The 14,057-nt window shown below is 36.4% G+C and overlaps 1 protein-coding gene and 1 long non-coding RNA gene across 2 annotated transcripts in view; both read right to left on the bottom strand.

Moving 5' to 3' along the window:
• Positions 1-1,294: 1,294 nt before the first annotated feature.
• Positions 1,295-2,091, bottom strand: LOC114389502. Its single transcript, XR_003661785.1, has 2 exons — positions 1,722-2,091; positions 1,295-1,631 (listed from the first exon to the last, which is right to left on the bottom strand). It is a non-coding gene; the product is annotated as an uncharacterized LOC114389502 (long non-coding RNA).
• A 1,508-nt stretch (positions 2,092-3,599) lies between these two features.
• The window catches only part of LOC114391283 (DNA-directed RNA polymerase 1B, mitochondrial-like), a 45,110-nt gene continuing 34,652 nt past the window's right edge, over positions 3,600-14,057 (bottom strand). Inside the window, exons 15-19 of the mRNA XM_028352370.1 lie at positions 6,581-6,670; positions 6,391-6,438; positions 5,226-5,340; positions 4,993-5,096; positions 3,600-4,438 (exon numbers count right to left, since the gene is read on the bottom strand). Coding sequence (XP_028208171.1) covers positions 4,328-4,438; positions 4,993-5,096; positions 5,226-5,340; positions 6,391-6,438; positions 6,581-6,670 — 468 coding nt within the window. The 3' untranslated portion in view covers positions 3,600-4,327. The remainder of the gene's footprint in view (positions 4,439-4,992; positions 5,097-5,225; positions 5,341-6,390; positions 6,439-6,580; positions 6,671-14,057) is intronic.

The following is a 14,057-nucleotide window of genomic DNA, read 5'->3' as shown; positions in this document are numbered from 1 at the left end:
GTATGGTTTAGGGTATGAACCCGGGATGCCGGGGAGGAGGAACGTGCCGTCAAGATTTCGGGCGGATAGGGTGTGGCCCGGCTGTATTAGCCAGTGTTTCACCAGCGCTGGAATGGTGTCCGGGGAGGAGGTGGCCACAATAAAAGAGGAGTTCCCTCAAGATCCACCAAGTTTTGTGCAACCATGCCACCCCGATTCCCAAGTGGGGAACTGGCGCGTGATAAGCCAGTCAGAAGTCTATACCGCTGATTCAATGTAATTAGAGCCTATAGATTTCTTTTCTCTTTTGTTTTGTGAAACCTACCTTATTAAATAAACAAAGAGATCTTGTTTCATCTGTTCTTGTTTGGTATAGATGTGAGGGTCGATTCTTTGAGGAACCTAACAACGAGGGTTTGACAATCGATTTCGATCGAGATATAAGCCAAGCGGTAAACGAGGAAGAGGAAGAGGACGTCCTGTCACCAGAGTTGGAGAGGTTGGTCGCTCAGGAAGAACGTGAAATGAAGCCTCACCAAGAAGAAACCGAATTGGTAAACTTGGGGACCCCGAAGGAAAAGAAAGAAGTGAAGGTAGGAACCGGTATGACCGCGCTTATCCGTCAAGGCTTGATAACCCTTCTTCAAGAGTATCAAGATGTCTTTGCATGGTCATATCAAGACATGTCCGGTCTGGATTCCGACATTGTGCAGCATAAGTTGCCTTTGAATCCTGGGTCTTCCCCGATTAAGCAAAAGTTATGAAGAATGAAACCCGAGATGTCCTTAAAAATTAAAGAAGAAGTAACGAAGCAGTTTGATGCAGGATTCTTAGCTGTGGCACGGTACCCGGAGTGGGTGGCCAACATTGTCCCAGTCCCGAAAAAGGATGGCAAGGTTCAAATATGTGTAGACTACCGGGACTTGAACCGAGCCAGTCCTAAAGATAATTTTCCCCTGCCACACATTGATATATTGGTAGATAATACAGCCAAATTCGCCCTTTTCTCATTTATGGATGGTTTCTCGGGGTATAATCAAATAAAGATGGCACCCGAGGATGTAGAGAAGACCACTTTCGTCACCCTATGGGGGACATTCTGCTATAAAGTGATGGCCTTCGGCTGAAAAATGCTGGGGCAACCTATCAGCGTGCATGTATAAATACCATCGTGCTATAACTACGATACAATCAATTACAACAAAAGGAGAGAGAGAGAGAAATAATTTTTATATATTTTATGAATGTAACAACCCGAAAAGGTAGACATAATTAATTGAACTCTATTATCAATTTTGTGTGTGATTATTCTGCATTTATTTTGTTTCTCACAAATCTAAATATAAGAAATTTATATAATTTCCCAACATCAACATGTTACCACTTTCAACATAGTATCACTCTGCAGAATTTTTAAATAGGATATACTATAATTTCAATCACAAAATAAGAATATTAGAGAGAATATCTTTCTACTAATATGAAATCGGTGTATCGGATTATAAAATTAATGGATTTAGAAAGGGCTAGGGCCACCCTTTGACTCAAATATCAAAGCTTACTCTACCACCATTGTTGAAAGTCCAATACCGTACCTCAAAATGCTTCTTTCTTCTCTTTGACAAAAGCTCCTTCTTTACTGTTCCTACCAGCTACATATTAAAGTCCCATCAAAAGAAGTAAAATAAGTGATCTATATCTATAAAACCAGAATTTCAGAATAAGGAAAGAGTGAACTTTACCGAATAACTTCTCAAAGAAGAACTATTGCTGGAGTTATAAAAGAGGAAGAAAGTTGTTTGTGAGTGAAAAGGGAGGATACAGTGATATTTATAGGCAAGTAACTGCTGGAGAGTTATAAAAAAAGAAAGAAAGTTGTTTGTGAGTGAAAAGGGAGTATCCAGTGATATTATAGGAAAGTAAAAAATTTCTTTAAAAAAATTAACTAATAAGGCTAAAATTATAGTACTGAAGAAGCCTGATGTATGATGTGAAGGGGTTATCGCCGGAGAAGAGAAGTCATCAAACATGGCTATATACACTCTCTAGATTCTTATTTTGTCCTACATGAGTCTATATCTATATATTATTATTATTACTATTTTTATTAATCTCATTTCTATTCTGATAATAAAAATTTAAGGTGTTCCTATTATATATGCATTTTTTTGTTTTTAATCTTATATTCTAAAATTCTATATACACTTTAATTTTGTTATAATTCTCTACATTCCCAAACGTTAAATCATTTACGTAAAAAAAATTCTACTAATAAACTAATTTAATATGAGTTTTCTTTTATTAATTTAAATGTCTAATTATCTTATATAAATTAAATTACTATTTACTAACTTTATATATATATACATATATTTAAAGTAAAAAAAAAGTTACGGGAACGATGCGATGCGGTTTCCAAGGCCGATTTTGATGAAACCCCTGACAAAGACGAAGGTTGAAGCCGGAGAATGCGACGGCAAAGGTTAGGATTTTGATAAGAATAGAAACACCCAACCCTAATATGGCTAACACGACGAGCAGTAATGGTTTGGTTATAATACCGCAAGCTAGGGAGCACGAAGGCACATAGCAGCAGAACAATGGTTGGCACGACAAAGACTACAAGGGAGACTGAGTTAGAGAACAAAGCGATGAGGGCAGCGTTTGTTGTTGTGTGTTTTGGGGTTTTATTGAGGACAAAACTTGTTAAAATGATTTAACTTATAACTGTTCTTAAAAAGGAAGCTTTTTAGAATAGTTTTACCTCTAACTGTTCTAAAAGTTACTTTTTAAATCTATTCTCCTATAATAAAAAAATGTCATTGCGTTTTGTTTTTAAAATAGTACTTTTATTATTGTTCTAAAAAGCTTTTCGGAAATCTCTTTTTTCCACTAGTGTTAGAATGGACGAAATGTGCAAAATTATGTAAGATTATGGTCAAAATATTCAAGAAAAGAATATTGAACATAGTTTGCAAACTTTTGAAAGTGGGGCAAAATATGCAATCAAGTCCTTCTAAATTTAGGGACCAATTTGATCGATCATCATAATCCCAAAAACTAAATTGATTAGTAGTTTACAATTTTAGGAACTATTTTTTTCTTTTTATTTATTTCAAGGACCAATCCATTATAATTTCAGCAACTAAATTGATTAATTTCAAAGACTATTTTACCAACTTGCTAATTTTAGGAACAAAATTGACTGACAATTACAAATTTAGGTACTAAATTGATAATTTCCATTGCTGAATGATCACCCAAAGGACCTTTTTTTCAATGGAATCCGGTTATAAAAGTATCAAATAAATAATAAACTCTTTGCACAACAAGTGAATGATGTAATCAGTTAAAATTTTAGCATACATAGGATAATTTATTTAATCCAATTTTTAATATGCATGCGTGACATGTGATCGAGATTAACTCTTCGCATGCTTTTACAGTCTCACCCATCATACTCCTGATGGAAAATCAAACTCTTATCAATCTGTTGCAGCATGTCTTTTAAGCTTTAACTACGGTTTAACTTCCATTTAGCTTCGTTTGCCGTCCATTTAAAGCACAAAACTCCAAACCAATGAGGGTATGAAGGAACAAAAAACGGCATACAATCCATGTACAATTGGAAACCGCAAGTAAAATGTGTTTTTTCCTTTGATATTTATTTATTTGACTATATTCAATTCAAATAATGGAAAAAGCAGTGTAAGAACAAGTATGACAGTAACAATGACATAAGTGTTACACATGCTCTTAATCCCTTCCCAAAAAGAATGAAATAAAATACAATGTATAAAAGCAGCAAAACAAAAGATCTTGCCAACAAACTTGATTTTGGCTGCTTTGCAAAGCGGACTGAAGCATCCAGATCTGAGAAATCACCAGAAATGATTACCAGTGCTCCAATCCTTAATTAGTCTATGTTACATCAACCATGAAATAAAACAGATTGCCTGCACTATACACTTCTTGCTTTGACAGTAAAACCATATGTGGAGGCCCTCTTTCTTTCATGACAAATCCAAGTTAGATCACCTCATTCCTTGTATCCTCTATAAAATAGTGGATTTGGAAGACAACTGGAGTACCAACTATGGGACATCTCTTCAAGGAAATATGCCTGTTTAAAACAGGCGTAGAAAAGAAGTACAAGATTCCTGAAGGTACTAATTTGGCAACCCAGTTCTTGCTTCACACACTTCTTTCTTCTCCATGGTTGGGGCTTTCACAATCCCATGCATGTAGATATACATGTATATATACAAATTCCATGCTATTGGACTTTATCTCCACAGGACCACAGGAGAAGATAGAACAAGATTAAGTAACCTGAGTTTCTGAGAATCTAGTTAAAAAAATAGGCAGACCCCAAAACCTCCTGAAGATCAAAGTCTCCTCGTTCAGGTAAGGGAGGAAAGTTCAATGCGGGAAAAGTCTTTTGGAAGCTCTCCAACAACTGCATTCACAAGTAAACAAGGAACTATTAAATAACCAAGTAAAAAAAAAAAGTTAAACAATCAAATCATTTGGTATCCAATGACAAGTTTACTTGTACACAATATATGGAAAATAATAAAATTCAAAAGTAACATGAATGCAAAGATACCAAAAAATTATGAGGCTGCTACGTTGATTAATTTGGTCTGGTAGAAAGGTAGGTTAGATGATACACGATAAACCATAAATACTTGACATAATTACAAAATACATTAAAAGCTTTCATAAGCATTCAGTCAGTTCAACATGAATACAATCCGCTACGAAATTAATTTCAATGCACAGGAATCCCATAAAAAAACAGAATGTTTGACCGGAATTAAAGACAACATAAAAGCATTGACCAAAAGTTTAGAGTATAAAAGGAAAAGGATAAAGCCAGAATGGATTGATTTGAAGAAAATGCTTCATTCTTGGCAATCTAGTCCTAAGGTATGTCCAAGTCACCAACTTACAAGGCACATTTAACCCAATCAAAAAGCCTGTATAAATTAAAGATACAAAATACTTTACATTTTCCAATATTGGAGCATCATAGAGTTCAACAAACTTTTCCCTGAGTATCCTGTTCATTTCATCAACATCACACGCATGTGTCCAATATGAATCATGAACCCCTGCATTTAAGCATCGACTTACAAATTTAAATTCCTAATCAAAAGTCAACATTGACATACATAAACAAGAACACAAACAAATTTCAGTCACATATGACTGTATATGTGTTATATTAAACCAATAAGCACCTGCAAAGTTCAACCCTGCTTTTTTACAAGCAACTGCAGTCATCATCATGTGAGAACCATCAAGAGAGTGAACAAAATTTGGGGGAAAAGCTGTTCTCTGCCGTTTAACCATGACCTGTAACAATAGTATGGATGTTCTATTTAGCTTAGCTTAAAATATTTCTCAATAATTAATCTAATACAAGCAAATAAAATAAAATAATGACCCATGTATAATGAAGACTGCTCTGCTTTACAATTTGTTTGGTATGCATGAAATAGGAAAGAAATGGCAGAGAGGGAAGAGAAATAGGGGTGAGGCAGCGAATTTCGATCATTTAGTAGGTGAGAAGTACAGAGGAAAGAATTAAAAATGGTGGGCCCCACACAAGTGTTTCTCCCCTTTCATATGAGAAGAAATAGCATGGATTATTGATGTTTTACTAAACTAACTCCCTCACTTTCTCATGCTACTCGTGTTCTACCAAATAGATCATACTGACACATAACTGATTATACTCCATCGACTATAGTGAAGTATAATCGATTATATTGCTCCATATAAATATAATTGATTATACTAAAGTAAAATTGATTATTGAGCCAAATAATTCATTATATCTATAATATAATTGAATATATGGCAACCCGCTGGGGCTATGGGTGAAAAATGACGAAAAGTAACAATTACATATTTAAAGGGTAAAATGGTATTTTTAGTAATAATCTAATTTCTTTACTTTCCACTTTTTCAAACCAAACAATCTCAATTTTATTTTCATTCTATTTCTCTTCTATTAAACCAAACAACCCATACTTCCACTCTAATTTTTATCCATTTCTCTCCTACCTATTTCTACTCCCTCTATTCCCTTCCACTATACCAAAAAAGGCTCTACTTTATCCACAGACAAAGAAAATAAAATAAAATAAATGGTTCTTTCAAATGTATGGCTAGGGCAAAACACTTACTTCTATATTGCCCCAAGGGCAGTGCAGGTTTTGACAAAAAAAAAACATAGTGATGCAGCATTAAGTACGCAAATGAATTGGATAGTGCAACTAAGCCCATTGAAAACATGAACCACTCTAAGTTGATATGGTGATGCGTCATGCATCTTGTAAAATATGGGATCTTATTCAGACATGAAATTGAACAACAATTAGTTCCAAAGTCAAGACATACCTTGTTAGTCTCCCGTTGTAATGTCAATATCTGAAGGGAAGTCTTGATCTGTACATCATATCCAATTACCATATCAGTGACAAAGAAATTTGTCAACTACTTCTGGTTTATTTGATTAGTAGGGGGAGAGAGAGAGAGAGAGAGAGAGAAGAGAATGAAAAAAGATTAGGCCGACAGTTGAGAAAATTACAAGATGTCTTCCAAATTGTCGGTAGGGTTGTACTACTGGAAGACCAAGTGGAGTGATCCATCGGACTGCTTGGTTAGTGGCAGCTATCACCTATTCCATGTTCAAAATTTCAATCATTACAATGATTGAGATGTAAACAGGTCAAAGCATAATGAATATTAAAACATGAGAACATAGTGTTTGAATAACCACATACAATTTTTGTATCACATTCAATGCCTTTAGCATTTGTTGAGAGAAATAAAAAAAATGGCATGTGGTAAAATGTGTAGCTAAACTACATGGCAAAACTCAATTGTAGATGCGGAGAATAATAAGACAAGACAGAGCATATAAAACATATGAACCGTGCCTGTCACATGTAACTTACCCAATGACCTAGTTAATATATACGCTAGTTGCCATTTGAATTGAAATTTGGCAATATCCCCTAATTTGGCAAAAAGCTTGATACTTGGATTTATAGGTGTATCAACAAGCTTGCCATATAATAGGCCTGATTCCTCAAGGATGTCCATGGTATAATTTCTCTAGAAATTATGACACCATCGTGGATTGTGCCACCACCATTCTATGAAATACGAAGTTTTTCAAGATCTTTGCCAAAAAATCATTGAAAAGAAGTTTCAACTAAATGATGCCAACATGCCATGGTGATTGTTAGAAACTACACATCTATTCAAATAAGGATTCTAGAAGGAATGGTCAAGTTTCCCCCTCTCCTTTTTTAAACTTTACATAAGTCCTATTCAGCACTAATTGTCTCTTTAATTTATATTTTTCAGTCAATTAACTTGATCTCTAAAATGCTCAATAACATTAGATGTCAACTCCTTTGTCATATACAAGAACATGATACAAGTCAAATGATTACGTAGGAGATGAATCATGAAGTATCTACTATATAGAATCAACTTTTTGTGTCTTGTTGGTACTACTCCATCTCTAAAGCTTCTTCATGATCATCTAGGTCATCCAAATTTGTCAGTTAAAACAAATGGTCTCTAGTCTTGAGAAAATGCAAATGATAGATTGAGTCTTGTTAATTAGTCAAACATGTCCACTCTTCTTTTCCAAAACTTATTGAAAGTAGATTTAATTTTGTTTTCCTTCTATTCATTCAGATATATGGGGTCCAAGTCATGTATCTTCTTTGGCAAATATTCTATCACTTTATGAATTTTCTCAATGCACTTGGGTGTATTTGATGAAAGAACAATCTAGAATATTAATTTTTATTAACTTTTTAATGAAATCAAAATTTAAAAAAGAAAACAAAATTATTTGAAGTGAAAATGCCAAAGAATATTTTTTTTTTAACTTCTAAGCTTTCCTTTATTACTAATGTATCTTGCATGAATCTACTTGTCTCATCCCCTTACATTACACCACAACAAAATGGAATAGCAAAAAGAAAAAATAAGCACCTAGTTGAAACTGCTAGAATATTACTACAAGCAAATGTTCTTGTATATCATTAGGGTGTTGTAGTTTAACTACCAATTAATAAACCGAATGCCTTATTCATCTTTTAATAATAAAGTTCCTCGTTCTATTTTATATCCTAAAGAACCATTGTTTCATATTCCTCCTCATTGTTTTTGTTATACTTGCATTGATTGTGATGTCTCTCTAGGTTTAAACAAGCTTTCTGCTAGAGCTAGCAAATGTGTCTGCATGGGATATTCTAGACTTCAAAAAGGTATTGCTGTTACACCCCAGTCAACAAACAATACTATATGTTTGCAGATGTCACATTCTTTGAAGAAACTCCTTTCTTCCTCATACATTGCATGATTCCAACTTTGTTCACAAGGTATTACTCATTCCATACTTTGTTCCAACAAATGTCTATTGAAGATACAATTTGATCACTATAATTAAGTAATTATCATTAGCTGATAATTAGGGATTATTGTCATTAATAGTCTTTATTATGTTTCCCTAAATTGTACTGTTATTCAATAATAAATAAGAGTATACATGTGTGACACAACACACAATTACAATAAACCCCTTCTATGGGGTATCATAGAGCTAGGTTAAATTTTTTTCCTCCCTATTTTTCTTTCTCAACGTGTGTTCTCTCCTGTTTGTGTGAACAGTAACACAAATAGTTACAGGTCTCTATTCCACCGAGACCCCCTTACCCCGACACGACCACACCCCCAAAGTTGCCTCCCTCTGACGACCAAAACACCACCTAACCCACCGTTGTCCATCGCCACATGCCGTTTCTTCACCGGCGCGTGAGCCACCTTCTGGTATTCCCACTCATCAGCGACTATTTGGCACCTTCCCAACCCCCTATTTGTCACTTTTTCAGTGAATTTCTCATGACCTCTCAGTTCAGCTGCCCGTTACATTCACCATTGTTCCCCTAATCCCGTGCGAAAAATCAACTGGCATAGTGAACTATAGCACTTGGGCCGCTTCTGTTTAGTTGTGGTTCCAAGGCCAAGGTCGTGCAGATCACCTAACCAACAAACTGATGGATGTTCCAATCTAAAATCAAGCCGGATGGAAGTAAATTGACCCTCTTTATGCAGCGTGCTATGGTTCTCTCGTATTCCCAACCTTCAGGCACAGTACCAGGCTTTTACAACCTGCTATGATGTGTGGAGAAAGGCCAAGGAAGTTTCCTCCAACAATGTCCATCGTTTCTACAGTGTACTCACTAGCTTAATGAATATTAAGTTGGAAAACATAGACATGCAGACATATCTTGGTAAGCTTGATCATTTGATTGTGGATTATTCCACTTTTATGCCCTTTACTACAGATGCAGCAACTTAGGTAGTCCTCCTCCCTTAAGCTAACTTTTGAGATTAAGTTGGATTCAATCCATTCTTTACACTATTCATAGCTTTGTCGTTGTAACAAGAAGTGTGTGTGTGTAATGATTTAATGATTTCAATAATCATTTATCGCAAAGTATAAAATGCACCCATTATAGTATCTCTAAGGATGCTTATGTCAACCCAAACTGATAAAAATCAGGATGGTGTTTTTACTGAGTTGTGGAAGGTCAAGGCCCCTAGTAAAGCTGCATTTTTCGCATGGAGACTACTCAGGGACAGATTACCAACAAAAATGAACTTGTGCAGGCAAAATGTGAAAATAAATGATCCCACATGTCCTTTCTGCAAATATACAGATGAGGATGCAACACACCGATTCTTTTGTTGCAGCAAGGTAATGCCACTCTGGTGGGAATCAATATCGTGGACAAAATCCTCAGGACCACTTCCTCAGAGCCCAAGATTGCATTTCCTCCATCACGTGCTTTGGAATCAAAAAGGCTATAGCTCTCAGATTTGGAAATGCTGGTGGATCTCCTTGACCAGGAGTATTTGGCAGCATTGAAATAACATTGTTTTTGAAGGGGGACAACTTTAACGGTAGCAAGATACTGGACGATGCAGTTTTTCTTTGCTGGACTTGGCAAAAAAATCTGAATAAGGATTTTGACATATCATTTCAACACTGGTCCAGCAATATGAAAGAGGCATTTAGGTGATTAGGGGGGGAACCTATATGTATGTTGGGTAGTTATGGGCCAAGCAAACTGCCAGAATTATGGTTTCCTAATTCAATTTAGATATTCTATATTAGGGAACCATAGTCCTGCTATTTTGGCCCAATGTGTAATTTTATCAGTACAACTTGTACTGACTATCATATAATACAATACTACTTTTGCTGAGTAAAAAAAAAAAAAATAGTATCTCTAAGGATGTTACCTTAAATGAAACACACTTTCCATACTCAGCCTTATAGCTGTTCAATCTAGTCTACCTTCCACTCAATTACCTTCATCTACCATACCCCTTTTCTGGTGAGATAGTCCTCCTAGTACCTCTTTATGAGATACCTTCTTTTTTTGTCTATTGAAGATAGTACCAAACACAACCCTGCTTTGTCAATTTCTTGCTGCTACCTCATTCTGAGTTGCATCAATCTCCAACTGGCATCACATTATCAGCTGATTCAATCTCCAACTGCTACCTCAAATTTAGTTACACCATCCTCCAAATGTTGTCACCCTTCAATAGAATTCCGCAAAGGCTTTATTGCTCCCTCTATTCTCACACACTGTGTAGTTACCAGTTGAGACCTCTTTCATCAGCAGTGCACTATGTTTGGTTTGAGACAATTTTCTATCCATTTAATTGTACTGCCTTTTCTAACAGAGACTTTAATAGAGTATACAATGGTTATTTTCTAGTCTAATTCCATCTGTGTTGCCTCTACAGCATGTTTAGTGTAGATCATATTATATTTCCATTTGTTCTTGAAAGGTTTATTTGTGACGTGGTTAATGCATTGTAAGCTTTAGCTGGAGGGGGAGTCTTAGAATAATCAAATGCAGTTTATGTGCAATTAGCTTTCACCGGAATTAGTGTCTAGGAAATAACACTCACTTATTCGTAGCCTAGTAAATTATATCACAATAAGTGTCATTTACTCAAGCAATTCCATTCTATCTCTCTCAATTCAACACATAGAAAAATGGTCCAAAAATAGTGTGTGCAAAACATGCCAAAAGTAATCATGGATGAAATGGCATGGCTTGGCAAGGTGCAAATCTCTAACAAAAGAAAATAACCTACATTGCATAAATTTCTCTAACTCTTGCACTATCTTCAAGGTCACTATTAGAATGTTCTTTGGCTGACATGTAGAAGGTAACTAAGCTCCTAATAAAAGAGGGAAGTGTAGAATCGTAAATTCAAACACCAACAAAAATAAACAAAAGTAGAGAGAGAAACACTGGGTGGTAGAGAGATAGGTATAGAGGAAAGAGAGTGAGCCACGGGGAGGAAACCCCACGGGTCACTTGAAATTGAAGGAGGGAAAACAGTCTCCTTTCTCACATTGCTTTATTCATTTCAAAAGGTTACATATATATTGAGTACAAGAGAGAGAGAGAAGGGCAATGACAATGACAACTCACTGCTACCCTTCGGAACAAGCTTACCAACTAGGTTACCAAATATAGATAAAAATACAAAAACATTCAACACTCCCCCTCAAGCTGGAGCATATACATCATATGCACCAAGCTTGGAACATATAGTTTGAATTTTGGGTCCTCTTAAGGACTTAGTCAAAATATTCGTTGGCTGATCATTAGAACCAATAAACTCAGTGACAATCTCCTTGGACAAAAGCTTCTCTCGAATGAAATGACAATCAATCTCTATGTGCTTAGTCCTTTCATGAAAAACTGGGTTTGAGACAATATGAAGAGCAGCCTGATTATCACAATACAACTTCATTTGCAACTCTTCACAAAACCTCAATTCCTGCAGAAATTGTTTAATCCACATGAGCTCACAAGTAACCATAGCCATAGACCAATATTCAGCTTGTGCACTGGATCGAGCAACAACTGTTTGTTTCTTGCTTTTCCAAGAAATAAGATTTCCTCCAATGAAGACACAATAGCCTGATGTAGACCTTCTATCCATGGGACAACCAGCCCAATCAGCATCACAATATCCCCATAGTTGTGTCTTACCCTTGTCTTCATACAACAACCCTTGACCAGGAGTTTTTTTAACATATCTCAGGATACGCATGACTGCATTCCAATGGTCCAAATGAGGATTCTGCATAAATTGGCTAACCACTCCCACAGCAAAGGAGATATCAGGTCTGGTAATGGTAAGGTAAATGAGTTTTCCCACAAGCCTCCTATATCTCTCGGGGTCAAGATAAACTTCACTTTGATCTACCATGAGCTTCAGATTTGGATCCATAGGACTTTCAACAGGTCTACAATTCTGCATACCTGTTTCTTCTAAAATATCAAGAGCATACTTCCTTTGAGAGATCACAACACCATCTCCTGATTGAGCCACTTCAATACCAAGGAAATACTTCAAAGAACCTAGATCTTTGGTCTGGAAATGACTGAATAGGTGTTCTTTTAGCTGGGTGATCGTAGTAGTATCATTCCCTGTAATCACTATATCATCAACATAGATCATTAGATAAACACATTTTCCAGGAGATGTATGACAATAAAATACAGAGTGATCAGCTTCACTTCGTTTCTGTCCAAGCATTTGAACAACATGACTAAATTTACCAAACCAAGCACGAGGAGATTGCATCAACCCATAGAGAGATCGATGAAGCTTACACACAAGACCATACTCCCCCTGAGCAACAAACCCAGGAGGTTGCTCCATATAAATATCCTCGTCAAGATCACCGTGGAGGAAGGCATTCTTAATATCAAGTTGATAAAGGGGCCAGTGACGAATAGCAGCCATAGCAAGAAACAGACGAACAATGTTGAGTTTGGCTACAGGAGAGAAAGTATCACAGTAAACAATGCCATATACCTGTGTGTAGCCCTTAGCCACCAAGCGAGCCTTAAGCCGATCAACCTGACCATTGGGCCCAACTTTAACAGTGTAGACCCATCTACAACCCACAGTGGTCTTACCAGGAGGAAGAGGAACAAGCTCCCAAGTACCATTATTTTCAAGAGCCTGCATCTCATCAATCATAGCCTATCTCCAGCCAGGATGATCAAGTGCCTCACGGACAGTAGAAGGAATAGTAATGGAGGACAATGAGAAAACAAAGGAACTATATGAAGAAGACAAACGGTGATAACTAAAGAAATTATAAAAAGGATGAGGATTACGAGTAAAGCGAGTACCTTCCCTGATGGCAATGGGCCAATGTGAGTCAGAATGAGAAGAAGTGGAAGGATCCATGAGTGGAGGACTGGTTGAAGAAGAGCGAGAATCACGAGGAGAAGTTTCAGGTACTGAAAATCCAATCTGCATTGTCCTGGGTTGATATGTAATCAAAGGTGAAGATACATCTTCAGGTGAATTTGGTGAGGAAGATGGAACAACACTGACATTTTGGTCTGAGTCATCTAAAGGACAAGGAGAAGGAACAGGAAGAACTTCCTGGAGAGACGAAGAATGATCTGCGGAGGGTGAGAAGAAGGGTGTGTCTTCAAAGAAGGTTACATCTGCAAACATGTAGTATCGTCTCATGGTTGGAGAATAACATTTGTAACCCTCTTTTAAGACGAGAATAACCCAAGAAGACACATTTGACTGACCCAGCAAAGAGTTTGTCTAAACCAGGAGACAAATCATGGACAAAACAAGTACAACCAAACACTTTAGGAGAGACATGAAATAGTGGATCATGAGGAAAGACAATTGAGTGAGGGATTTGATTTTCAAGAGAAGAAGAGGGCATCCTATTGATTAGGAAAAAAGCAGTAGGCACTGCATCTCCCTAATGATGTGTAGGAGCATTTGAATTTAGCATTAGGGAACATGCAGTTTCAAGAAGATGACGATTCTTCCTTTCTGCTATGCCATTTTGTTGTAGTGTGTGAGGACATGTGGACTGATGTAGAATACCTTTAGAAGACAAAAAAGAAGAAAGGTCATGAGAGAAATATTTTTTTGCATTATCACTCCTGAAAATTTTA

The sequence above is a fragment of the Glycine soja genome, chromosome 16, assembly GCF_004193775.1.
Source record: "Glycine soja cultivar W05 chromosome 16, ASM419377v2, whole genome shotgun sequence".
In the NCBI taxonomy this organism is placed as follows: domain Eukaryota; kingdom Viridiplantae; phylum Streptophyta; class Magnoliopsida; order Fabales; family Fabaceae; genus Glycine; species Glycine soja.
The sequence above is the reverse complement of the archived record's forward strand: the minus strand, read 5'-3'. Positions and strand labels throughout refer to the sequence as shown.